This window comes from Bos grunniens, chromosome 23, assembly GCF_055505025.1.
Source record: "Bos grunniens cultivar Pamir isolate PY7600 chromosome 23, Bosgru_T2T1.0, whole genome shotgun sequence".
NCBI lineage: Eukaryota > Metazoa > Chordata > Mammalia > Artiodactyla > Bovidae > Bos > Bos grunniens.
Genome location: NC_141187.1, coordinates 21,248,650 through 21,276,561, shown reverse-complemented (window position 1 = coordinate 21,276,561; position 27,912 = coordinate 21,248,650). Strand labels below are relative to the sequence as shown.

Genomic DNA, 27,912 nt, shown 5'->3' with positions numbered 1-27,912 from the left:
TGACGCCGTCCTCGCTTCGAATTCCCTGGATCCACCGGGGCTGGACCCGGGCAGGTTGCCATTTCCTTCTCCAATGCACGAAAGTGAAAAGTGAAAGTGAAGTCGCTCAGTCGTGTCCGACCCTCAGTGACGCCATGGACTGCAGCCTTCCAGGCTCCTCCGTCCATGGAATTTTCCAGGCAAGAGTACTGGAGTGGGGTGCCATTGCCTTCTCTGCTAATGTGGGTTGGCCGCATCCAATCAGTGGAAGGTCTGAATAGAACAAGAAGCTGATGCTCTTCCAGGTAAGAGAGGATTCTCATGTCTGGGGACAGAGAGAGAGAGAGAGAGAGAGAGAGAGAGAAAGAGAGAGAGATCTTCTAGAGGCTCAGTTTCTGTGAGTTTTATTTTTGTAAATACTTAATTTTCCCCACAGCACCTATCACCAGCTGATATGCTGTATGATTCTGAGTTTATTTGTTTATTGCCAACCCCCCTTGTGTAAGTTCATGACAGCTGCTGCTGCTGCTGCTTAAGTCGCTTCAGTCATGTCCAACTCTGTGCGACCCCATAGACGGCAGCCCACCAGGCTCCCCCGTCCCTGGGATTCTCCAGGCAAGAACACTGGAGTGGGTTGCCATTTCCTTCTCCAATGCATGAAAGTGAAAAGTGAAAGTGAAGTTGCTCAGTCGTGTCCGACTCTCTGCGACCCCATGGACTACAGCCTACCAGGCTCCTCCGTCCATGGAATTTTCCAGGCGAGAGTACTGGAGTGGGGTGCCATTGCCTTCTCCGTCATGACAGCAGGAATGTCATTTTTATTCTCTGCTGTCAGGAACGTCATTTTATTCTCTGCTGTATTTCTACTGCCCAGTGCACAGTAGGTGCTCAGTAAATGCCTAAAAAATTGTTCTATTCCAAAGGCTATCCAAGAATACAAAAAGGCTTTCTCTCATAATACCAGACCTCTAGAGTGGTGGTCCTCCCACTTCCGTCATTCATGAGAATCCACGGGGCCCTTTTATAGATTGATTTTGTGCTTTTAAAATACAATTTTGAGAAGAGGTCTGTAAGCTTCACCAGACAACCAAAGGGGTCCAGGGTATGAAACGGTCAAGAACTTACCCTGCTCAAGGAAAATGGCTTGAAGGCAGGAATGAGGCCTTCCTCCTCGGTCACAGAGCTTAACACAGTGTGGAAGCTCAGCACGCATTTTCTGAGCAGAGGGAGGCTGGGCGGCCCCTCAGCGGGCCCCCCAGCTCACAGTGGCTGAGCATAGCCTTCGTGCCCGGTCCTGTGTGACATACTGCACATGCCTCTGTCCACTGAATTATCATAGGGACAGTCTTTCTAAGACAGTCCATTAGTCTCCTCAGCTCACAGACGAGAAGTTTAGAGATGTGAAGTATCCAAAGTTAAACTCCTCTGTTAAACAGATACATCTGGCAGGGAATCCAAGTTTCATTCCCTGGGCTACACTGCCTCCGGCGGCTCCTCTCCCCTGGGCTACCCCAGCACTTCCCCAGGTGGTCTTCATACCTGTTTCTGGCCCTGCTCCAATCTGTTTGCACGGCCACTATGTCACTTCCCTCCTCCACCAGGAAGTCCCTCCTAGGCTGCTTGACACCATCTAAGTGCCATCCTAACGCCAACTCTGAGTTGCCTCATTTTACCCTCCTGGGACCCCCACCCATCCCCACCCCATGGCCACCCTTTTCACGGCCCATCTTCATCTGTTATTGTTTTGGGTTAACTTTTTGCCTTTCTAGCTGGATGGGATCTAGTCTGTTTCATTCATTAAAGACAAGCAGCACGCGCAGTGCCTGGGCCATGATTGTCAGTAAGTGATGGATCCAATTTGTGAGTCGTAAAGATATGGCTATCTACTGTGACACATCCATCTATTTTTTTATGAAATGCCTAGAAAAGATAAATCTATAGAGAAACGGAATCATGTTTGCTGGGAGGGAGAGTGGGGAGTACAGCCTATGAAGCAGAAGGGATCTCTTTGGTGTAATGAAAAAGGTCTATGAGGTTATAAAATTCTTAAAATCATTGAATTTTACACTTACAATGAGAACACTTTTGACATGTTATTATCCATGTCAAACACATGTATAATACTGAGGTATCATGTACATAATACCTCAATAAAACTGTTAAAAAAAAAAAACAAACTAATGCCTGTCAGCTCTTTGCAAGTCAGTTCCAGAGATTTCTCTGATGGCGGGAAAGATACTCCCAAGTGGCATGTAGCTTGACACTTTTGTAAAAGCAATAATATTCAGACATCAAAGTTCACTGTTTCATAGGGAACCTTAACTTCTCAGGGAAGATATTTCACTACTTTGGATTCTTCAGGGTCTGTGATCAAGTTTCATGGCAACTGATAAAGAATTTCAGAGTCATGTGGTCATGCAAATTAAATTTTTAGACAGAAATCTTTGTGGCTTAGTTCGGCTGAAAACTAGAACGATGTATAGAAATGGGATGATGAGGTAGCAATCAGAAGCTGTTATCTCCAATTTCTGAGCCCTTGGGGCAATATTGCTAAACAGTCCTTTGGTTCCTAGTGGGAAGAAGGTCACTCCTTTCTTTTCTACAGATTTAGCAAGAGTTTGAAGTTTCCTAGGCTAACATGGAGGGACATAGGTGAAAACGGGCGGGCCTGGGGCCCCAGTCATATTCTAGGAGGGAGCTGCTTCTTTGCCCTGTTCTGGTTGAATGAGAGGCGGCAAGATATACCTGCAAGGGGCTGAAGCTGGACCTAATGGACCTATGAAGTTGCTATACACCATGCTCTGGTTCTCAAACGAAAACCATGGCACTTCTCAGGCCAAAGGTCCTTGGAAAGCTCAAGGCCAGCTGCCCCAAAGCCCCTTGATCTTACGGAATTTAAGACTGCTGGAGTGTGGCAGAGAGAAAGTTCCACTGCTCCAACCTGGGTTGCCTCCTGCTGGATTATTGCTCTCTTGCACTAGAAAGATTGGTGTAACTGATGGCCATATACTTTGTCTGCTGCATTTTACAAGATGGAAGGAAGCCTCAGCAGGAAGAGTGATCCAGTGGACAGAAGATGGACTGGAACACAGAAGACCTGAATTCAAAGGCCAGTGTTATAACTAAGCAGCTGTATGACACTGGGAAAATCACTTCTCTCTGAGCATCTGATTGTCCATCTGTAAAACGGAGGAGTCTGAGTTAAACGAATTTGAAGGTCCTTTTGACTCTAATACTAAGAATATTGATAACTCTAATTTCCTAACCTTGGTGTCCGGAATATTCACATTTATTCCTATGAGGCAGGCACAGTTTTCACTGCTTATAAACAAGGAAACTAAGGATAAGGCAGGCTAACCAAATGGCTCAAGTTCAAGTGAAAATGTTAATCACCCACTTGAACTTGTGTCTGACTCTGCAACCCGGTGGGCTGTAGCCTGCTAAGCTCCTATGTCCAAGCCTGCCAAGTTCCTCTATCCAAGAGATACTCCAAGCAAGAATACTGAAATAGGTTGCCATTTCCTTCTCCAGAGAATCTTCCCAACCCAGGGATCGCACCCAAGTCTCCTGCATTGCAGACAGATTCTTTACCATCTGAGCCATTCAAAGTGCTTAGAAATGGAATTGCTTGAACTTACCCAGATCGTCTACACTGGGTCCTCAACTCCAGCTACACAGCTAAGTGTGAGAGGATGTTCTTCGTTCCCTGGCTTGGGAGCACCATAAACATTTTCAAAGGCCACTCACTGCTATAGAAAAGCTTTAGATTTTTTTCCTCCAACAGTATGAAACTTTTAACAGTTATAACTTTTAACATACAGAAAATTAAAAGAACTTTACAGAGACTCTGTCATAACTATTTGTTACTAGCTCTGTTTGCTTTGAAACCTACCCAGCCATCTAGCCATCCCTCTGTTCCCCTATCAATTCATCTTATTTTTGGTAGAATCCTTTGTTTTTAATTAACTTTGAGAAGGGTTGCTCCCATCAGTTTTTCTCAGTTCTTTCTCCCTGGTCACATATCATTTAATCATTTCAAGAGCCAATGGAACCGAAATTGGAGAAAACAATGTCTACCCTCTAGATCATCTTCCTATTTCTTACTTCTTTAAAAAAACTTTTTTTGGCCCTGTGACACTCAGTATTTAATCCCCAACCAGGGATTGAACCTCCACCCCTGATGCAGTGGAAGTGTGGAATCTTAACTACTGGACCATCAGAGAAGTCCCATCTTCTTATTTCCACACATCATGCTAGTCTTCAAGCAAAGTCAAAAAGATTTCTCTTATTAAACATTCAGTACTAGAACTCCCATGACAATGTGACCCTGAGCTCCTTTATCCTGCCTTAGTGTGAGTTGCTCAGTCATGTCTACTCTTTGCAACCCCGTGGACTGTAGCCCGCCAGGCTCCTCTGTCCATGGGATTCTCCAGGCAAGAATACTGGAGTGGGTTGCCATTGCCTTCTCTAGGGGATCTTCCCAACCCAGGGATCAAACCCAGGTCTCCTTCATCCTGCCTTACAGATGAAGAAACAGGCTCATAAAAGTTAACAGCTGTCTGACTGTCACTTAGCTGGGGAGCGCTGGAGCTCAAGCCTCTGTAGGGCTAAAGCTTTGACTCGTAGCCCTGTGCCCTCATGCCTTTTGACATGGCAATTTCCCCATCATAGGCATTATGCTTTATCTTGAACCAATTTTTGTTAATTTCCGTTAGGAATTTTCTCCATAGGCAATTAACATCTTTTATAGCCAAACAAGGGAGAAGGCGATGGCACCCCACTCCAGTACTCTTGCCTGGAAAATCCCATGGATGGAGAAGCCTGGAAGGCTGCAGTCCATGGGGTTGCGAAGAGTCGGAAACAACTGAGCGACTTCACTTTCGCTTTTCACTTTAATGCATTGGAGAAGGAAATGGCAACCCACTCCAGTGTTCTTGCCTGGAGAATCCCAGGGACGGGGGAGCCTGGTGGGCTGCCGTCTATGGGGTCGCACAGAGTCGGACATGACTGAAGTGGCTTAACAACAACAATAGCCAAACAAAACAAAAACAACTGAGGGTTTATTCACTCTGTTATGACTAGAAATTCAGATACAGTATCTTAGAATAGTAAATTACATGGCCTTCTCTCATAAAGCTTAACATTTACAGTTTGTGTGTGTGAGTGTGTGTGTGTCCTGTGGATTCTGTAATAGTTGTTGCTTTTACAGACCAATGCCTTTGAACTCAGTTCACAAGCTTGACTGTTTCTTTTAAATTTCTTTTCCTTTTGCTTGTCCTGCTCTTGAAATAGAAGAGGTTTCATCAGGGGGCACCAGGGTAAGGGTTGGCGCTGGTGTGACATGGGATTGTTCAGATTACTCAGCATGGCTCTCAAGACCCAAGCTTATCATCCTCAATCTATCAGCGTGGCTCAAGAAGAAGAAGAAAAAGTCGCTCAGTCATGTCTGACTCTTTGCAACCCTATGAACTGTAGTCTGCCAGGGTCCTTTGTCCATGGGATTCTCCAGGCAAGAATACTGGAGTGGGTTGCCATGTCCTCCTCCAGGGGATCTTCCTGATCCAGGGAGCAAATCTGGGTCTCCTGCATTGCAGGCAGATTCTTTACCATCTGAGCCAAATTCCCTGGCCAACCTGCTTGAGTGATATTATCCTCTGTGAAATAAACAGGTCATAGAAGGACAAATATGGCACAATTCCATTTATATGAGGTATACAATATAGCCAATCTGTAGATGTGTAGGAAGTCTACCAGAGGCAGCAGGAACCAGGGCAGTGTGCAGAGGTCCAGTAATACCATTGACACGTGGCCAGGCTGTGGAGCTGGTTAAGTCCAAGTTCCAGTTCTGTCCTTTGCCAGTTGTACGGCCCAGGAAAGTTACCTAACTTCCCTCAACCCCTATGTCCTCTCTTATAACATCTGCCTCACAGAATTATTGACTGGGACACAGTAACATGTCCAGCACGCTTGGTAAATATTACCAGGTGTTAGGGAAATTAAATGGAAGTAGTCTTATTCGGGCTTCAGAGAAAAGAGAAAGCAGGGCAGGCCTCTGACCTTGTTTCCAACCTCCCTGGACACTGCCCTGACTACGTGCCTGCTGTGAGTGCAAGCCCAGGGCACCATAGATAAAATAGGAGGCAGATCTTGGAATTGTTGAGCCCCTGGAGGGGGTCTGACCAACCGAGCCCCAGGCTTAGCAACATTCCAAAATTTGCAAGAAAAAACAAACAACATTGTAAAAAAAAAAAAAAAAAGGTTAACATAAAACCAGAGCTACAGTTTGCTCCAGTCAACTACCCACTCCAGTACTCTTGCCTGGAAAATCCCATGGATGGAGGAGCTTGGGAGGCTGCAGTCCATGGGGTCGCAAAGAGTTGGACACGACGGAGTGACTTCACATAAAAGCATTGTCAATGACTGAACAGCAAAGGTGTTTGCCATCTGCCTCTAGGAGAATGAACCCAGTGCTGCCATAGCTGTTGACCTTCAACACCCTCTGAGGGAGTTCAGGGTGGAGTGAGGCACTGTGCTCCAGGGAATCTGGTGGGACAGGTCTGTAGATGGATGTTTTTAGGAATAGATTTTATGATCTCAATGCTTGCATCTCCTCATATTTCAGTCAGTTCAGTCGCTCAGCCGTGTCTGATTCTTTGCAACCCCATGAATCACAGCACGCCAGGCTTCCCTGTCCATCACCAACTCCCGGAGTTCACTCAGACTCACGTCCATCGAGTCAGTGATGCCATCCAGCCATCTCGTCCTCTGTCGTCCCCTTCTCCTCCTGCCCCCAATCCCTCCCAGCATCAGAGTCTTTTCCAATGAGTCAACTCTTCGCATGAGGTGGCCAAAGTACTGGAGTTTCAGCTTTAGCATCATTCCTTCCAAAGTAATCCCAGGGCTGATCTCCTTCAGGATGGACTGGTTGGATCTCCTTGCAGTCCAAGGGACTCTCAAGAGTCTTCTCCAACACCACAGTTCAAAAGCATCAATTCTTCAGCACTCAGCTTTCTTCACAGTCCAACTCTCACATCCATACATGACCACAGGAAAAACCATAGCCTTGACTAGACGGACCTCTGTTGGCAAAGTAATGTCTCTGCTTTTGAATATGCTATCTAGGTTGGTCATAACTTTCCTTTCAAGGAGTAAGCGTCTTTTAATTTCCTGGCTGCAGTCACCACCTGCAGTGATTTTGGAGCCCCCTAAAATAAAGTCTGACACTGTTTCCACTGTTTCCCCATCTATTTCCCATGAAGTGATGGGACCAGATGCCATGATCTTCGTTTTCTGAATGTTGAGCTTTAAGCCAACTTTTTCACTCTCCTCTTTCACTTTCATCAAGAGGCTTTTTAGTTCTTCTTCACTTTCTGCCATAAGGGTGGTGTCCTCTGCATATCTGAGGTTATTGATATTTCTCCCAGCAATCTTGATTCCAGCTTGTGTTTCTTCCAGTCCAGCGTTTCTCATGATGTATTCTGCATAGAAGTTAAACAAGCAGGGTGACAATATACAGCCTTGACGTACTCCTTTTCCTATTTGGAACCAGTCTTTTGTTCCATGTCCAGTTCTAACTGTTGCTTCCTGACCTGCATACAAATTTTCTCATATTTAGAGAAGCACTAAATCCCTTCATGTTGACATCAATCCTCTTGACTAACAAAAACCTTTTGTAAAATGAGTGCTTCATGGCACTGAACTCCCCCTTCACCAAAATCTTTATATATTGACTTTCCCCCACTGCCACTTTGGAGGAGTCTCTCAGAACTATCGGAGATGCTGCCTCCTGGGCTGTGGTCCTCATTTTGCCCCAAATAAAACTTAAGTCACAACTCTCAAGTTGTACATCTTTTTTTAGTCGACACTCCCAAACTGATGATGGTATTAGTTTGCAGCCTGGGATTATTAGTGAGAACACCCACACGGCAATTTTGAAGTCTCACCTGTGGAGTGATTATGCTGCCTGGGACCTATTCCCACTGGGGACTCCAGACTGCTATTACAGGGGATTTCCTAGTGCTGTTTGACTTGACCCCGGATGCTGTCAACCCATTTAGGAGATGTATATGGGTTATGATTGTATACTGAAAGTAAATTAGAAAATTCTCTATTAACTATTGAAAGTGTTTATTTGAGTTTAACTAGTGGTTTCTTTGGGCTTCCCTGGTGGCTCAGATGGTAAAGCATCTGCCTGCAATGTGGGAGACTTGGGTTCGATCCCTGGGTTGGGAAGATCCCCTGGAGAAGGATATGGCAACCCACTCCAGTACTCTTGCCTGGAAAATTCCATGGACAGAGGAGCTTCATAGGCTACAGTCCTTATTAATGAATCCTTCAAACCTGAAACCAAAGTTAAAATTTTTGGCAAAACACCAGGCAGTGAGCAGCCCAGCTTGACAGGCAGTGGCAGTCTCGAAGGAAAAGAATTCAGATGTGAGATGAGATTATACACTTCAGGTCTGGAGTGGGTTGCCATTTCCTCCTCCAGAGGATCTTCCTGACCCAGGGATTGAAACCAGGTCTCCTGCTTTGCAGGCGGATTCTTTACCATCTGAGCCACCAGGGAAGCCTGTGTGAGACATGGGATTTGGTTAACATTTTTTGGTAGGGTGTTTTTGTCTTCACCCACGAAGTTTCTCTTTTCAGGGCTTTTAAGTGCACACTGCCTGCCAACAGAGTATACAGGACAGAAACAGAAAAAGTGTTGGCCTGAATTCATAAGGTCAAAGATGAAAGTCAGAATGCTGGTAAGAAAAAACCTTAATAATGTTTTTGGCTGAACTCAAGCTGTTTGGGACTCTTTCTCAAGCAATGCCAAATAATTCATGCTGTAAAAAATAAATTCCACAAACTCCTTTGATATCATAAATACCGAACAATAGAACTGTTGACTGCATTTTCTCTGGCATTTTCAGGAAGACACACCCTGAGTGCTCTGTTCCATGGTACAGTTCTTAGAATCTGTTCATAAATAATGGCTTTTTAAAATAAGATATAAAATTTTTCCATGGCCAAGAAAAGATGTCCAGGTAATTTAAAGACCCTTAAATGTGGAAAGCATTGTACCAAGTGCTTAACATGAGTTATCTCATTTAATTCTCCCCACAACGCTATGGTATAGACATTCTGTCCTCCCCAAGTTACAATGAAGAAAACTATAGATGTTAAGCAACTTGCCTGAGGTTTCAGCTTGCAGGGTTAGAGTTCCTTCCAGTCCAGGCAGGCTTTCAAGATTTTATGAGCCATCAGCCAGATGGCCTCGAGGCAGGAGGCAGATGGGCACCCCCAGGGTAAAGCATCGGGGTTTCATTCCCTGTGGACTGAAACTCCAAGACAAGATAACAGGACAATAAAGAGAGGAGGCTGGGCCCTGTTCGGACCACATATTTCTTTTCTTGAAGTTAGGAGACCTCCACTACCACACAGGCACAGAAAGGCTCCTTGGAGGGAGGAATTATGTCAAGAGATATTCTACCCAGACACCTTTTCGGTAGAATCCATTTGGCTAAGGGATGCATGTGCACACATGGGAAGACCCTGAGATAAACCAAATATGGACTGTGAACCCAGGCAAATTAAAATGGCTGACCAAAGGAAATCTGGAAGAAATGCCACATAAAAGTAATTCAAACTGCCACAAGGGTGCGACTAAGCGACTCTCTCTCTCTCTCTGTCTCTCTGTCTCTCTCTCTCTCTCTCTCTCGCTGAGTCTGCCCACGTGTCTATCCACACATATTGTATTTTCTCTCTTAAAAAATATTTCACTTGTTTTACTACTTTCTGTCTTTGTGGGAATTCTTTTCTGCAAAGCCTAAGGGCCAGGGCCCTTGTCACTGACCACTGATCTAGTGGCTAGGATCTGGTGCTTTCAACCGCTCTGACCCAACCCGATCTCTGACTGGGAACTCAAGCCATTGCAAGCGAGGCCACCGAGATCAGCCTAGGGCAAGTCACTCAGCCTCTCAGAATTTTAGTTTGTGATGTCAACTGGGGATGATACCTGCCTTGCAGGTGTGTCATGCAGAGTAGATATAATACATGTAAAGTGCTTAGTACAGAATCTGAATGGCAAAAAAAAAAAAAAAAAGGAATCTGCATGGCAATAGCTTCTTCATTGATGCTTCTGAATTGTGGTGTTGGAGAAGACTCTTGAGAGTCCCTTGGACTGCAAGGAGATCCAACCAGTCCATTCTGAAGGAGATTAGCCCTGGGATTTCTTTGGAAAGAATGATGCTGAAGCTGAAACTCCAGTACTTTGGCCACCTCATGCGAAGAGTTGACTCATTGTAAAAGACTCTGATGCTGGGAGGGATTGGGGGCAGGAGGAGAAGGGGACGACAGAGGATGAGATGGCTGGATGGCATCACTGACTTGATGGACGTGAGTCTGAGTGAACTCTGGGAGTTGGTGATGGACAGGGAGGCCTGGCGTGCTGCGATTCATGGGGTTGCAAATAGTCGGACACGAGTGAGCGACTGAACTGAACTGAACTGACAAGGAAGCTATTTTTGTGTCCTCTTTCTGTTGTTCTTATAAAGTATACAAACTCGAGTGGGACCAGAAATATATTCCTTCTCCTAATGCCTCGATGAGGATAACAATGAAAGGAGGACTCAGTAAGGACACTGGGAGGCCATGGGTTATGGACCCAGTGAAGGACCCGAAGAACACACACCACAGTTTGGTCCAACCAAGGGAAGAAGGGCTATTACCTGTGCCACAAAACTAGGCAGGGGGTATTTATGCACTGAACAATGGCGCGCCTCACTCAACCCATAAAAGGCATTCATTCTGGATCTCTTTGGGGTTCTCAGGGGAAAACTGAGCTCACCCCTATAAGTAATACAATTAGCCATTACATGTACCAGGTACAGAGTGCCAGTGCCAGCATCTTACACATCGTCTCATCTGCACAGCAACCCCAGGCTGTAAGGATTATTTTGCCCGCTTCCTAGGGGAGGTTACAAACCTAAGCCTGCTTGACTCATATGCCCATGATCTTAAAATACGGTGCTTATGAAGAAAGATTGGTTGTGAGGGAGAAAGCAATCAAGTCAATGTACTGTAAGCAAAAGAGGAAATCTCATTATGAAAGTGGTATTTCACAGATTTCCTGAGTAAGGAGCCAGAACTGGAAACTAGAAAGGTTGTGAGCGTGCTCACTCACTGTCTTGCTGTCTGTCTCTGTCCATCTTTTCTTTCTTTTGCTAGAACACTCCTCTACCCTTCCTCAGCCCCATCATAGTATTAGCCACTTCACTCTTCTGAGGTTATATGTTATTGGTCCACGTTCTCATGAAGACTTCACATTCCCAGGGGAAGACTCTTTAGTAAAAATTCTCTTTCTTTTTTTTTTGTTAAAGAAGTGAATACATCACTGATAGTAAAGTATTTAGGATGCATTCCTTTTAAAAAATATTTATTTATTTTCACTGTACCAAGTTTTAGTTGCAGCTCTTGGATCTTTGATCTTTGTTGTGGTATGCAGGATGTTTAGTTGGGCATGTGGGATCTAGCTTCCTGATGGAAATCGAACCTGAGCCCCCTGCATCGGGAGTGTAGAGTCTCAGCCACTGAAAGGCAGGGAAGTCCCCTTTTTCTTATTTTATTACCCAGGTAGAATGTGAAAGTTGAAGAGGGGGCCACAGAAATTTCTGAGTCCGGCCTAGTCTTAAGCAGGAATCTATAAAACCCCTGGAGAGTGCTTACCCATCTGTTTAGACACTTCAGGGGGGCCAATTGTACTGTAGGAGTCCTGGCTCTTAAAATGTGCGTGCTCAGTGGCTCAGTTGTGTCCAACTCTTTGCCACCCCATGGACAGTAGCCCGCAGACTCCTCTGTCCATGGAATTTACCAGGCAAGAACACTGGAGTGGGTTGCCATTTTCTTCTCCAAGGGACCTTCCTGACCCAGGGATTGAACCACACAGGTCTTGTGTCTCCTGCATTGCAGGCAGATACTTCACCACTGTGCACCTGGGAGGGATGGGTCTTAAAATACCTTCCCTTTCACTATTCCTGCCTCTATTAATTCTCCTCCACGGAACCCACCTGGGCTGAGGGAGCAGGCCTGGTAGATGGCCCTAGCCCTTACTGTTGCAGGAAAGGGGACCCTTTCCAAGGCCTGAAACTGGGCTCTTGTCTAACACTTGGAAATGAATTGTCCGAGGAGACACATGTGCTGACAAAGCAAAAGATTTTATTGGGAAAGGACCCCCAGGGGAGAGCAGTAGGGTAAGGGAACCCAGGAGAACAGCTCTGTCACATGGCTTGCAGTCTCGGGTTTTATGGTGACAGGATTCGTTTCCAGGTTGTCTTTAGCCAATCACTCTGACTCAGAGTACTTCCTGGTGGTGCACGCCTCGTTCAGCCAAGATGGATGCCAGAGAGAAGAATTCTGGGAGGTGGTCGGACATGCGGTGTCTTCATTTGACCTTTCCCAAACTCTTCCGGTTGGTGGAGGCTTATTAGTTCCGTATCCCTTACCAAAACATCCTGTCGTAAAACAACTCATGCAAATAGTTACTATGGTGCCTGGCCAGGGTGGGTGGTTTCAATCAGTGTGCTTCCCCTAACATTACCTCCCAGCTTCTTGTCCACAAGCTCCCATTATTAATATTCCTCTGAAAATGAACACCCAGACCAGAGCCAGACTGAATCTGCCACCCTCCAGGTCTGACCTCTGGGCAAGATTTCCATGCCATTTGGTCAGCGCAGCACCTGGTGGCCAGCGCCCAGAAGGACAAATTGCCCTAGAGGAAGAACCATTAGGGAGTCACTCAGGGGCCAAAGGCAATGATGAGGGGAGAGGGTGGACATGAAGACCACCCTGTTCCTGAGGATGCTTAGGGAGTAAGGACCCCAGGAAGGTCCTGGCTGGGATAGGAAGGCCAGAACCTGCAGCTTCCTCCCCTCTGGGCCCAGCCTGGTGTCACAGGTCCTGAGTGGGGTCTTTCTGAGAGTGTGACCAGGGCCAAGGGTAGGGGGAAAGTTATGACAAGGGGGCTGTTGAGAAGACTGAGGTTTCTAAATCAGCAGGGGACTCAGGGAGGGCAATTAGTGCCCAGTGAGGGAGGGGGCTTACCAGTGCGGGGGTCCATCAGTGAGGGGCCCTATGAAAAGATGGGGCTCAATTTAAGTGATGAGGGGGAAAACTATAGGACTTTGTTTTTGTCAACTTTGGGGTCTCAGTGTTGCAGCCTGGGCCCTTTTCCACCCACTTCCACCCCTCACCCCTCTCCCTCCCTCCCTTCCCTCTTCCCTTCTCCCTTGGACAGAGTCGAGGGCAAGTATGCTGTTCATTAACATAGCTTAAGATAAACATTTCCATAAGATTTGAGAAAAGTTAAGTTCAGGGGGAACCAGGTGTCCTCATGGCAACAGAGAATTTTAAAAGAAACCTCTTTTTTAATTTGTATAGAGAAGTGGAAAAAATATAACGCTAGTAATTTGCTTCCTCCTGCTGCTTAAGAGAGAGATAAAAAATGTCTGACACTTGCAGCCTATATCCTCCATTTGGAGACTCCTGTCCTTCCTGCCTGTTACCCTCTCAAAACCAGCAAGCAGGGTATCCCCATTCACAATCCCAGAAGAAGATGCATTGGTCCAGCTGGAGCTGCTGCTTGTTGAGGACCAATACAAGGATGGCAGCAGGAACCACATCTATAAACTGCAGGGATAAGAGAAAGAAAATTGATGCTCCAGAGGGATGAACACTAGACAGGGTGTCCTCCACAGCTACACTGCTTTCCTGTAAGATGCTCAAGCATTCATTTATTTTAGAAAATTCAACCTATATTTGTATAAGCATTGAGGAGCGTGTAATTAACACAATGTCAGGTGCCTCAAGATATTGATTTAGGCAGAAAAATTAATCAACTTAGAATGTGGGGTAGTCAATTCAAGGGCACCAGATCAGCTACTTAGTGGAGACTCTAAATATTGTCTGTTTCTACTATAGTACTAGTTAATAAGGAAAAAAAATCAAGCCACCTATGCATTTTTTTTTTCACCTATGCAATTTTAAACACTCTACTAGCCACATTTTAAAAAAACTGAAAGGAGAAAGGCAAAATTCATGTTAGTAATATGTTTTATTTAATCCCAATATTCAAAATATTATATTTCAACCTGCAATTAATATTATTGATGAGCTATTTTACATTTTTTATTCTGTCTTAAAATTACCATCTGTACTTCACATTTATAGCATATCTCAATTTGAATGCAGCATTTTCATTGGAAATACCTGATCTATATTTAGATACCCTAAAATATACAGTTGATCAAGTAAAGTTATAGTTACAAGTTCCATGATTTTACGCCAGCTCTCATTATTAAGCAGAATAAAATTAATTTAAGGTTTTTAATTTTTCACTGAGCCAATCTTATGGCCAAATTGTTTCTCCTGTGTAGAAGGGATCTTTGCCCTGCTAGATTGTGGGCTTGTACGCCACCTACACATACACACACACACACACACACATACATCTGGAAATTCAAAGCTACATCTCTTCACTTCTTTTCTTGGTCTATATGACAACAAGTAATTTTTTTTTCATAGATTAACTGACCTGAGAATGTTGGAGATTTCTGAGATTTTGTTGTTGCTTTTTTTTTTTTTTCCCATTGAAACAACTAAGTTTCCTTAGCAGAAGTTTTCTTTGCCCCTGAAACTCTGTAATTGCATATGGAGGCTCAGGAGATGCTGACAGCGTAAATCATTGATGACAAAATGCAAGCAGCTGATATTTGTCTTCTCTTGGTAGCTCTTGGAGACAATAGGTACTGGCATGGAGGAACAGCCCATATATAGAGTGCCCAGGCCAGACTTGAGGATTGAATGACAGATCAGGAGCTACCAGTCAAAGCCATGTGGGTAATTAAGGATCTAGGAGTAAAATCATGCCAGGACAACACATACCTTACAACATCTAGTACGGCACCATGGAAAGTGTCCCGCCAGGTAACACACCTACAGTCCCTGGGAGGCGGGCCTCTCATGCTCCCCTCTCCTTGGTATTGCTGAGCCTGCTTGGGCCTCCAGTTTTCTTACTCTTTTTCTTATTAGTGTTTTTATTCCAGGAAGGAAGAGACAGCTCCAGCTCCCTCTTCTTGGCGTCCCAGTCTTCATCTCGCTGATCGAGTTGCAGCCCCATCCGCCTGGCGACCTGGCGATATTCCCGGCACTGGGGTTCAGCCCTAGGAGAGGGAAGCCAGCTCTCAACCCCTGCATCAGACAGCATGTCCAGCCTGTGGAGCAGCCTCTCCTCTACCCTCTGCATGCGGCCTGGGCACCTAGGCCATTCACTCAAGGAGAAATGAGGTCAAGTTCGAGCATTTCCAAGTGTACACTTAGAGAGGTCTCAGACACTAAAGAAACTAGCAATACTTTGAGGTGGAGAAGACTGGGGTGCCTGGGTCAAATGTTCATAGAATCAAAGACAACCACTTAGCTTGAAGGCCCTGCTCATTTTTTAAATGCTCACATCAATAGAGGTCAAGGAAGACTGCCCTGTTTGTACGTACGCAGGAAGGCTTCTTGAGGGTCGAAAAGGGAGGGGACCCCATCCCATAGTAAATGTGGACATGCACCCACAGGTCTGTATGATGGGATCCATCTTAGAAAAAAGTTGCTCGTGCTTCTTGGCAAGGGTTCATGGACCATCAGGGTAAAAAAAGAAACAAGATAATTGGCCAAAGGTAAACAAAGACCCGGAAGGACTAGCCTGTGTAAGTGATTTACATCACCTCCATACTGCGCTCCGTCTTGCTCAGAGCGCCACACTGCTCTCTGGGTGTGTATCTCCGCCTAGGGTCTGACTTACTGCGCTCCTCCTCAATAGAGAGGATACCCATACCGTTTCTCTCTGAGTGTGTATCTCTGCCCTGCTTCTGAGTTAGATAAACTAACTGTTTTCCTGTGTGCTCTCCCACACATTGTGAAAGTGAAAGTCACTCAGTCGTGTCCAACTCTTTGTGACCCCATGGACTATACAATCCATGGAGTTCTCCAGGCCAGAATACTGGAGTGGGTAGCCATTCCCTTCTCCAGGGATCTTCCCAACCCAGGGATCAAACCCAGGTCTCCTGCTTTGCAGGCGGATTCTTTACCAGCTGAGTCACCAGGGAAGCCCCCCATACACTGTGCTGTGTGTCTCTAATAGTAAACTTCGTACCTTTTTGTACAGCTTTTGCCTCCTTGAAACATTCTTGTTTTCAAACAGGGGCAAGAGCCCAGGGCCACTTTGCTTCTAGCCTCTAGCCCCTGGTGAGTAGTGGCTAGGGCTCTTGGTTTTTATTCAGGTTTAAACCCAGGTTTAATTCCTGGGCAAGGAACTAAGATTTCGCTTCAGGACAGCTCACTGCTCTCCCTCTGACATCAGAAGACTGTTTTCCTTCATTTATCTATTTTATTTAAAGATTTTTTTTTTTAATGTGGACCAGGACCATTTTTAAAGTCTTTATTGAATTTGCTATTGTCCATGGGGTCACTAAGAGTGACTCACGACTGAAGCTACTTAGCACACATGCACAGTATTGCTCCTGTTTTAGGTTTTGGTTTTGTGGCTGTGAGGCATGTGGGATCTTAGCTTGAACCTCCTGCAATGGAAGGTGAAGTCTTAACCACTGGATCACCAGAGAAGTCCTATCGTTTATTTTTTAATGGCATATTTCACTGATTACAAAAGCTGTGTCTGTTCATTGTAGAAAATTTTAAAGTACAGAAACATGTAGAGAAGAAAATAAAAATTACAGTCACATATATTGTATGTATAGATAGATTTATGTAAAGCATAGTTAGATGATATTATATAAATGAGAGATATATATGTATATATAAATCATAGAATAGGTTATAGAAAAATAGATGAATTGATCATCAGACATGCACAGGCAATGAGAAGCATACAAAAAATATTGTATATGAGGCCAAAGGTTAGCATGTGACTTCTTTAAGGACACTGGTGAAAGCCAGTTCACAGAGATAGTATTTGAGTCAGTATGAGGACAAATGCAATTTGAGAGGATAGATGATCGTATAGCCAGAGCAAACAGTATTTTAAGTGCAAAGCATGATGAAATGCACCATTCATTCAGTGGATAGAAAACCAGCTTGTCCCTCAGCCCCTGTGCCCCCAACAAGATGGAAGGGACCTCTCCGTATTCAGACCACACAGTGTCCCTCCTCCAGCCCGCTCTTTTGACCTCTGTCACTGTCTATCTTGCGTTAGTGTAATTTATATAAACAAGTTATCTCTTCTCTGAGACAGAGAGCTTCTTATTGCCCAGCACTGTATTTGCTGCATCGTTACATCCTTTTTAGTATTTAGTTCGATGCCATGCACGTGAAAGTGAAAGTGTTAGTCCCCCAGTCGTGTCCGACTCTTTGAAACCCTATGGATCGTAGCTCGCCAGGCTCCTCTGTCCATGGGATTCTTCAGGCAAGAATACTGGAACGGGTTGCCATTTCCTTCTCTAGGGGATCTTTCCGACCCAGCGATAGAACCTGCGTCTGCTACACTGCAGGCAGATTTCTAACTGTCTAAACTACCAGGGACCCGCTGCCATGCATATAGTAGGGCTCAAAAATAATTGTTTTCTTAAATTTTACTGAAGTAGAGTTGATTTACAATGTATTAATTTCTCCTGAAAGAAATATTTGTTGAATGAGAGATTTACAACTTAAGAGAAGCTGAATCAAGGACTTCCCTGGTGGCCCAGTGGCTGAGACTAGCCTTCCCGCTTGTGGGGGACACGGATTCCATCCTTGATAGGGGAACCAAATCCTGCCTGCTGTGTGGCCAGAAAAAAAAATATCGAATTGAATAAAAACAAAAATACAACATATCAACTTAAAATAACTATATGGGGAAACTAACACTTTTAAAAAGAAGTGAAAAACTGAATTGAATGTTGATTGTTCCACTAGGATACCTAGAATATTCTGAAAACCGTCAAATCCTGTCTAAACTTCTTTTGATATTCTTTTATATTTTTTCCCTTCATCATCCTAGCCCATGCCCTCACCTACTTGCAAAATGAAGCATTAAAAAATTCCTTATGTGATCTCCTTGCCTGTAGGGTAAGTACATTCAGTCCAGGCTGCACAGCATCATTTCCACCTCTTCCCCTATAGGAGTAACTTAGCTAGAGCCTCTGTTTCATCTTGCCAGTCCTCTGATGAGTTCACATCCACTTGCTTGCTCACCCATCCAGCCTTATTCTCCATTCCTCTCCACTGTGAAGTCTCTATTCTGCCAGGGCCACTCATCCCTTCTTTGTCTTTCCACTTCCTCACATCCACACACAACCTACTCTCATTTCCAACTTGGTACCTTCACTCCAAATCAGGAATCTTTCTCCCTCCTCCATTAAGCAAGTTTTAGCTAGCTTTTAGGATCCAGATTAATTTCTCCTTAACCAGAATTCCTTCCCTCTAAGCCCCAGCTGTCACAAGCCAAGTTCCTCATAGGAGATGATAAGTAAAAATGACTTACACGTGATGTGGTTGATTGACCTTTGTTGTATTTGTCTGCTCAGCGCTGCCTGCCCACTTTTCCTGGTAATAGCACTCATTCCCCATTATATGGAAGAATCGCTCCTCCTCCACTTCAGTTACGCTGCGATCGGGTATCCTAGTCATTCACCCACCGGTTACTACAGAAGGGCTGAGATTATTCAGAGAAATTCAGTAGAGGAGAACCAAGGACAGGCCCCTGAGGAATTCCAGCATCTAAAAGGCATGCAAGAATAGGAACTTAGAAAAATCATGAGAAGAAATGGCCCTCGAGTAGGAGAACCAGAAGAGAGCAGCAGCAGATAAAACAAGGAAGAGCAACCAAATACCAGATTAAGTGGAGGTAAGATGTGCACTGAAAAGACGCCATTAATCTAGCAGCGAGATCTCCGTGAATGAGAGCTGATTCAGTACGATGGGGGAACAAGTCAGAAGAGTGGGTGAAGAAGTAGAGACAATTGCATAGATGACCTTTCAAGTAGCTTAGAAATGTAGGGAAGAAGAAAGGCATAGCAGACACTGGAAGGACCTCTAACTCTTCGTGTGTTTGTTTAATAAAAGCTATCTGAGCATGTTCAGAAGACAAAGAGAAGGGCAGAGGAGGAATAGAGAAAACTTAAAAATACAAAAGATGCAACAAAGAATAAGGAAATGATGATCTTGTAGGAGACATAAAGGTTTGGATAAAGGATCTATATGGAGGGATAACACTTGCTACACAAGGATGGATGGGAAAGCACGAAGGAACAGATATATATAATATATTGGTTTGAGAGGTTTGAAAATGTATGCCCATGACTTTAACACTCTCTATGAAGTGGAAGGCATACATTCTGAAGGACAGGCTGAGATGTGATGGGGACTTGCAATTGTCAACACTGGAGAAGGACAGGAAGCGATGGCCAGAGTAACTAAAGGTTCAGCTGGAGACAGAAGTCTTAGAACTTCTGGTGGTACTGGTCGATTTATCTGTGGTCTTTTCCCTAGAAGAACAAGAACAGGCATGGAGAAGACAGAGACCAACCCAAGGCTAGGAATTCTGGGTTATATACTACAGAAGGACCAAGGGGTGGGAAGTTAAAAATAGTGGAAAGAGAGTGAAAGAAGCAGTGTATCATGGCACAGCAAACCAAAGGAAAGGGCGTTTTGCTCACCATCCAATCTACAAAGATCAGCCTGCTGCAGGCAATGACGCACAGTGCACTCTGTGCTTCAGACAGAAGAGATTGAGGTGATAAGGTACTTCGTTTAGTACTCTGTGCTTCTGCCAGGAAATGAAAGACGATAACAGGATGCTCTGTGCTTTGGATAAGCAGGTTCTTTACTTAGATGTGTCTCAGGAAGACTTGTAATGAATCCAAAGATTCTTGTATCTTCCCGTACATAGAAAAGCAGTATAATCATGACACCTGTTCTTAGTGATGAGCAGTAATCTTTTACCAAGATGTATCCTTGACTGCGACTGAAGTGACTTAGCAGCAGTAGCAGCAGCATCCTTGACTGCATGTATTCCTTTAACCAAAAAAATCATATATAGACTAGCCTTGCCTCCACCTCTTGAGATCAATTTCTCAGAGCTACTGAAAGGCTTTCTCCTGAGCTAAAGTCCTCAGTAAGACCTCAAATAAAACTGAACTCACAGGTCTCATGTTGTGCTTTTTGTCTTTTAGCCCACAGTGTCCAGCTGGCAGACAGAAGGAAGATAGTGAAACCTGCAGGGAGGTGAGAGGATGGAAGGGAAAGAATTTGAATAAGATGAGGTCTGGGACTCAAATACCTACATGAGGATTCAAAAACTGGGAAAATGAAGACAGGGAGTCATGGTCACAGGGTGGTATATTACAGTCTGAGAGAGTCCAGGAAACAATGCCGCTGATGTTGAGGTCTACGACAGATGGAGATTACTGAATGCAGGCGATGGCTGCAGGGTCAGGGAGAAGAGAGAATCTTAAAGTTAGGACTCAGGGTTCTGCCTCTATTTCCCAAATCACCTTAATGATTATTTTGAGTATTTTTAAGGTGGGACACCACTTTTCATCATAAGCAAAGATTTTACTGGTTTAACTTTCGGAAGATAACTGTATTTCTGAGAAGGGCATTTCATTATCACCCTCATTCCCCAATGAATCTACGGTTAGATTTACTCTTGATTTCATTTTGGTTTTCAAGCAATGTTGTCCTCACTCTGCTGCTTTACTGTCTCAACTATGAATTACTTATTAACCTAACCAGATTATGTTGTTGCTGTTGTTTAGTCGCTAAGTCGTGTCTCACTCTTTGTGACCCCATGGACTGTACCCTGCCAGGCTCTTCTGTCCATGGGATTTCCCAGGCAAGAACACTGGAGTGGCTTGCTATTTCCTTCTCCAGGAGATCTTCCCAGCCCAGGGATCGAACCCACATCTCCTGCATTGCAGGTGGATTCTTGACTACTGAGCCACCAGAGAAGCAGCCAGATTATACATTCTTCAACTTTACCAACATCCCTCTCAGAGCTATAATCTTCATGTACATGAAAGTGAAGTTTCTCAGTCACGTCCAACTTTTCGCAACCCCATGGGCTGTAGTCCGCCAGGCTCCTCTGTCTATGGGGATTCTTCGGACAAGAACACTGGAGTGGGTTGCCATTCCCATCTCCAGGGAACTGAACCTGGGTTTCCTGCATTGCAGGCAGACTCTTTACCCTCTGAGCCACCAGGGAAGCCCAATCATGTACATAATTGATACTTAATTCTATTTGAATATTTGGCTGAGAGAAAAAAATTAATGGGTGCTAGAAAAGTTCTTAACTTTCCTGAGTGTGTAAGTAGGAGAGTCACAGATAAGTAGGCATTTTAAAAAGTATAAGGACCCTTATGGATGACAGCAGCCTAATTCACCTGCTTCATTTTAAATATGAGGAAACTGAGGGCCAGGAAGGAGACATTTTGTCTAAGGTGACACAGCTGGTTTGAAGACTTTTCAAGAATCTGAAGGGGGTCCAAGAATCTTGTACTATCTCCCATTTTCAAATTTGTGTCCCACCTCTCTTATCTCAGATAGTTTATGTATAGTCTAAGATAACAATTATAATTATTATATATTATTAAAATTATTATAATAATCATGTAAAGTTATAATAATTATAATGTTGCATAATTTTAAAACAATAGATTTTTCCATAAAAATATAATTTTTAAATTAATTAACTGCCTGACATGCCCCTCTAATTTTTATTTTCTGTAAGGTAACAATAAATTTTTAAAAAATGGAAGTATAGTTGATTTACAAAGTTGTGTTAATACCTGATATACAGCAAGGTGATTCTGTTTTACATATACATATATGAATATATATATTCTTTTTTCAGATATTTTTCTCATAGGTTATTACAAGATACATTGAATATAGTTTCCTGTGCCATACAATAGGACTTTGTTGTTTATCTAGTTTATATATAGTAATGTCTGCTAATCTCAAACAATAGATTTTGATATTATATTTAATTATAATCTAAATAGTCTAAAACAATATAATTTCCACCCCAAACTAGTCATTTCAATGAAATATTAATAAAAACTCAAACAACGATTGGTTGGATTGTGTCACTTCATTTTCATCAACCTGAGACCACTGAATTGGTAAAGATCTTGGTCACTGGTGTTTCTGTTTCTCTGACCTTTTTAACTGGGAATACAGTCCGTGGGGTCACAAAGAGGCAGACACGACTAAGCATGGAGCACAGCACCAAAGGAAACTTACTTCTCCAGGAACGCCACACAGGCTTTCTGCCCATAGATCTGCGCGAGCCTCTTTGGTGTGTCTCCAAAGAAGTCGGGGGCGTCGATGGCGGCATGCAAGGCATGGAGGGCTTTGAGCACGTTCAGATGGCCTGACTCAGCTGCGAAATGAGCGGGGGTCCAGCCCACATCAGTTACCAGGCACGGCCGGGCTCCATGTTCTATCAGGAGCTGTAGCACCTCCATGTGTCCTTAGATGAAGCCAGAAGAAACAGGAGGTTAAGGTGAAAGTGTCTCTGCCAGGCTGACGCCAGAGCTAGCCTAGGTGGCACAGAAGAGGGGGAGACATTTGCCCTGGAGGCCCCTCCAGTTTCTTAGCATCACCCCCTCCTCTGTTCTCCCTCTTCTTACCAGGGACTCAGGGTCCCACCCTAACCCCTTTGCTCCTGCTCCGGGTCTGAGCCCTCGAAGGATTCCCTCTTCTCCTTTCAGGATGCTCCCCTCTCTTGTCCATTCTTACAGATGCCACCCAGGAATTTGCTTTTTCTCCTAAGGTACTCTATCCACTCCCCAACTCCCCATCTGAGCTGGCACCCATAAGTTTCCCTCTGCTTTCAGCAGTACCGGTGCTGATTGCAAAACCAAATATTTTGCAACAACATGGATGGACCTTGAGGGGCATGATCCTAAATGGAATAAGTCAGACAGAGGAAGACAAGTATCATATGATCGCACTATAGGCAGAAGCTAAAAACAAAAAACTGAGCTCATAGGCACAGAGAACAGAGCGCTGGGGTGTGGGTGGGTGTGAGATGGGTGAAGATGGTCAAAAGGTACAAACTTCCGGTTATAAATGTCAGTAGGATGTAATATATACCATGGTGACTATCATCAATAATACTCCATTGCATACTTGAAAGTTGTTAAGAGGGTAGATCTTAAAAGTTATCACAAGGAAAAAAATATATATGGTGACAGAAGTTAACCAAACTTATCGTGGTATTGGACAATTTATACAAAAATGGAATCATTATGTTAGACACTAATACTGATATAATAATGTATGTTAATTACATCTCAATAAAAAAATAGTTTAAGTCCCAGTTACATGAAAACTAGCACAGATTAAGAGCTCATGCTTTCTAGTCATATGGACGTGGGTTTATACCTGAGAATAAATACTGCTTGCTAACCATAACAACCCAGATGAGAAACAAACGGCTGAGGTTTAGTTTCCTTATTTGTATAAAATATCACTTATCTCACTGAGCTCTTGAGAAGTACAAATGAAATCACAGGCAAAAAGTACAGGGCACAGAGACCGGCATTCAGCAAATGTTCCACTGACAGGTGCTTTAGTGTAACTCCCATCACTGTGCTTAAATTTCTGCAAAATTCTCCCAACTGATTTCTTTGGCTTGCTTCCTGGCAGCCCAGTCTCCATACAGGAGTCAAAGCAAAATTTTAAAAAGCAAAGTTGACTATCACACTTTCCAAACATTCTTTAATGGTATTCTATGGCTGAAGGTCTTCACAGGCCCCTTGGCGGCGTTTCTGCCATGATCCTTCTCCAGTTCTATAACCGAGACTAGTTTAGCGTGCCCCCCGGCCACGAACAAGACAAAGTTCCTATCCTATGAGCAGGAATGATGCTCCATTTCTGCTAGAGGTTAAGAGGGCTAGTATTAATTAGGAGTCCCTACGTGCTAGGCAATGCACACTCACTATCTTCCTGAATTTTCACCGCAAAACAGCATTACTGCTCTCATTATACAGATAAATAGACTAAGACTCAGAGATGTTACATAACTTGCCTAAGGTGCTACAGCTAGTTTAAGTGGTGGTGCCAGGACTGAAATGGTTGTCATTCATGTGTCTGATTTCCAAGAAATGTTCTTTCTACTACCCCACAACGACTGCCTACTGGGAACCTCATGAACAGTGGTCTTGAAAGGAGAGACCTATATAGGCATTGCCCTCTCACCCTTGATCGCAGCCCAGTGAAGTGGGGTTCGGTCATTCCAGTCCACGTCCTTGTAGTTTGGGTCACAGAGACCTTTCTTCAAAATCTTTTTCACTGAACTGTAGTCCCCTGCAGCCACAGCTTGGTGGAGCTTTGTCATGTCGGACAGTTTGGTCAATTCCATGATCAAGAAAAGCAACTGTGGGAAAAGCATGCCACTTAGGAAATTCTCTACAACACTTGATTTCTAGTGAGTGATTCCATAGGGTTCCCACTGTTTACTTTCTGTTTTACTTCGTACATTTGCATCCAGGGTTACTTCATGTGTGTGCCCTATTGAGGGTGTATTTGGATCTTAGCTACTACGTGGTTAGTGCCTGCCAATGCCCCATCCAAAAACTTTCAATGGTTCCTTTCTACTTATAGGATTATAGGCTAAACTCAAGGGCTGACATTTGCTAATTGGCCTCAAACCACTTCCCAGTACTACTTCCCACTCCTACTCTGAAGTGATAGCAGTGTGACCCTGAGTTAGTTGTGTAACTCTGTACCTCATCTTTCTCATCTAAAGAGTGAATATTATTAGCCAGGGTCTTGTGAGGATACAAGGGCAATTCATGTGAACAGTTTATACTGGATACAGACCAGGTAATTAACTATTGTTAATTCAAGAGATGGTATGTGTGCCGGATTGCTCAGTTGTGTCTGACTCTATGCAGCCCTTTGGACAAGAGCCCACCAGGCTTCTCCATCTCAGGGATTTTTCAGCAAGAATTCTGGAGTGGGTAGCCATTTCCTCCTCCAGGGGATCTTCCTGACCCAGGGATCAAACACGCATCTCCTGTGTCTTCTGCACTGCAGGCAGATTCTTTACCTCTAGCCACCAGGAAGGTAAACAAACAAATAAAATGGCTAAATTGTTTACAACATTAAGAGATAAACCCACAGTTCTCAAATTACAGTCTGTAGACAGGACTCAGGGAACTTTTCTGGAGATCCATGGGGTCAAAATTCTTTTTTATTATAATATTAAAATGTCATTGGTCTTGTTCACTGTGCTGATGTTTGGCCTGATGATTCAAAAGTAATGATGTAGAAAACCGCTGATGCCTTAGCGTGAAGCAAAGCTGTGTCACCAAATTGAACTTAGCAGTCAAGGTTTTCTTCACAGGGTACACACAGAGTGTAAAAAACAAAAAACAAACAAAAAAAACAACTAAGTTTTGGAAAGAAATTAAGGCAGTAAAAATTATTTATATCAGGACTTCCTTGGTAGTCCAGTGGTTAAGAATCTGCCTGCCAATGCAGGGGCAGGGATTCCATCCCTGGTCCAGAAAGATCTCACAGGGTAAATAAGCCTGCAAACTGCAACTAGAGAAAAGCCCACGTACTACAATGTGCTGCCACTAAGACCCAACACAGCCAAAAGTAAATAAATTTAAAAAAAAGAATAGATACTTGGGTGTCAGCCCACAGTGGTTCTAAATCTCTGAGCATGCAGGACAAAGATACATCTTTTGCAGGAAGTGCATATACTGAGTAATCAAAGATGACACAGGTTATGTTTTATCTTTTTGGCTTGCATGTTTTAGTAGAAAACCTTGACACTGGAGCATTTGCTCAATGATAAAATGAAATGGCAAACGGAAGTACTAGAGGATTTCCAACTTGCAGGCGTCACAAAAAGTCATATCATTGTGTCTGGGAGCCTCTTTGCCCTTCTCACAAACCTTTAAGCAGGTTTATGCAAAAATCAGCCCCATTTGGTTTGCAACTGATTTCATCCCAAGGATATTCCACAACTTCTCATGGGAAAGTTGCAATTCAAGTGTAAGTTTTCAGTGGAATATAAGCAGAAGATTTAAAAAAATAAATGTACAGAGCCAATAAGCACATGAAAAGATGCTCAATATCATTAGTTACTGCGTGTGTGCATGCTAAGTCACTTCAGTCATGTTCAACTCTTTGCTATCCTATGGAATGTAGCCCACAAGATTCCTCTATCCATGGGATTCTCCAGGCAAGAATACTGGAGTGGCTTGCCATGCCCTCCTCCTGGGGATATTCCAACCCAGGGACTGAACCTGTGTCTCAGGCAAGTCCTGCATTGCAGGTAGATTTTTTACTGCTGAGCTAATGGGGAAGCCCCATTAGTCATTAGGTAAATGCAAATCAAAAGCACAATGAGACACCACTTCACAGCCATTAGGATAACAAATAATTTAAAAGACAAATAATAACAAGTGTGAGGATGTGGAGAAACTGGGATCGTCATACCCTGTGATGGGAATATAAAATGATGCAGTCACTTTGGAAAGCAGTTGGTAATTCTTCATAAGATTAAAATGAAACATGGAGTTCTCATATGACCAGAACTCCACTTCTAGGAGTAAACCTAAAAGAAATGAAACCGTATGACCACACATATACTTGTACACAAATGTTTATAGCAGTATTATTCAATACAGAATACTTCAAAAAGTGGGAAAATATGTCTAACAGATGAATGCAGAAATAAAATATGGGATACTCATATTTTATTGGAATAGTACTTGACAATTTAAAAATGAGGACTTGATACATGCTATAATTTGCATGAACCTTGAAACCATGCTAAGAGAAAGAAGCCAGTCACAAAAGACCACATGCTGTAAGATTCCATGTGTGTCAAATGTCCAGAGTAGGCAAATCTATAGAGACGGAACGTAGATTATTGGTGACCTAGGACTAGGATGATTTTGGGGTGGAAAGTGAGCTAAGGAGCACAGGATTTCTTTCTGGGGTGATAAAATGCCTTAAAATTAGGTAGTGGAGGGTGATACTTTCACAACTTTAAATATATTAAAACCCACTGAACTGTATACTTGAAAGAGATGAATTTTATGGTGGTGGTGGTGGTGGTTTAATCGCTAAGTCTGACTCTTGAAACCACATGGACTGTAGCTTGTCCGGCTCCTCTGTTCATGGGATTCTCCAGGAAAGAATACTGGAGTGGGTTGCCATTCCCTTCTCCAGGGGATCTTCCCGACCCAGGAAACCTGAGTCTCCTGCATTGCAGGCAGATTTTTATGGTATGTGAATTATATCTCAAAAAAGCTGTTTAAAAATCAATGATACTATTAATTAGTGCCTTTCTTACAAAAAGCCAAAAATGTATTTTAGAAAACAGAAACAATTCACTAAGCTTACCATAACTGGAAATTTAACAAAATTTCCAGCACTAGAATCCTTGTAAATTTGATTGTGTACTTGAATTCCATCTTTCTCATGACAGGTGTCTCAATGTCAAAAAGTTGTCAGTAAATATAAGTTCTAATAAATATGAATGATCTAAAATAATTTCCAGTACTTTGGCCACCAAAAGAGTTTGACAAATTGGAAAAGACTCTGATGCTGGGAGGGATTGGGGGCAGGAAGAAAAGGGGATGACACAGGATGAGCTGGCTGGATGGCATCCCTGACTCGATCGACGTGAGTCTGAGTGAACTCCAGGAGTTGGTGATGGACAGGGAGGCCTGGCATGCTGCGATCCACGGGGTCGCAAAGAGTCAGACACGACTGAGCGACTGAACTGAACTGAACTGAAAATAATTTCAGTAAAGATCTGAAGACAGAAGCAATATAAAAATACTCACTGTCTTGTTTGCAATCTGCAATGCTCAGGCTTGGCAGGAAGTCCTAGCTGCTTGTCTTGTTGTGTTCATACCATGGAAACTGACTCCGCCTGCTTCA

At 43.7% G+C, this 27,912-nt stretch overlaps 1 protein-coding gene and 1 long non-coding RNA gene across 2 annotated transcripts; one reads left to right on the top strand and one right to left on the bottom strand.

Moving 5' to 3' along the window:
* The first annotated feature begins 108 nt into the window (after positions 1-108).
* Positions 109-16,159, top strand: LOC147346905 (uncharacterized). The gene is made up of 3 exons (XR_015153273.1): positions 109-284; positions 8,626-8,726; positions 15,063-16,159. It is a non-coding gene; the product is annotated as an uncharacterized LOC147346905 (long non-coding RNA).
* ANKRD66 (ankyrin repeat domain 66) lies at positions 14,053-27,902 on the bottom strand. The gene is made up of 4 exons (XM_086372006.1): positions 27,816-27,902; positions 24,202-24,379; positions 22,240-22,468; positions 14,053-15,179 (listed from the first exon to the last, which is right to left on the bottom strand). Exons 2-4 carry the CDS (start codon positions 24,362-24,364, stop codon positions 14,978-14,980), a joined length of 594 nt encoding a protein of 197 aa, XP_086228132.1. The 5' UTR covers positions 24,365-24,379; positions 27,816-27,902; the 3' UTR covers positions 14,053-14,977.
* Positions 27,903-27,912: the final 10 nt, after the last annotated feature.

What these genes read in the sequence shown, in the direction of transcription:
- ANKRD66 (XM_086372006.1), bottom strand. Translation starts at nt 24,364, where the DNA reads ATGGAATTGACCAAACTGTCCGACATGACAAAGCTCCACCAAGCTGTG. An exon ending in TCACTGGGCTGCGATCAAGG is followed by an intron (nt 22,469 to 24,201) that starts GTGAGAGGGCAA and finishes GCTTCATCTAAG; the next exon opens with GACACATGGAGGTGCTACAG. An exon ending in TGTGTGGCGTTCCTGGAGAA is followed by an intron (nt 15,180 to 22,239) that starts GTAAGTTTCCTT and finishes TCCCTCTCCTAG; the next exon opens with GGCTGAACCCCAGTGCCGGG.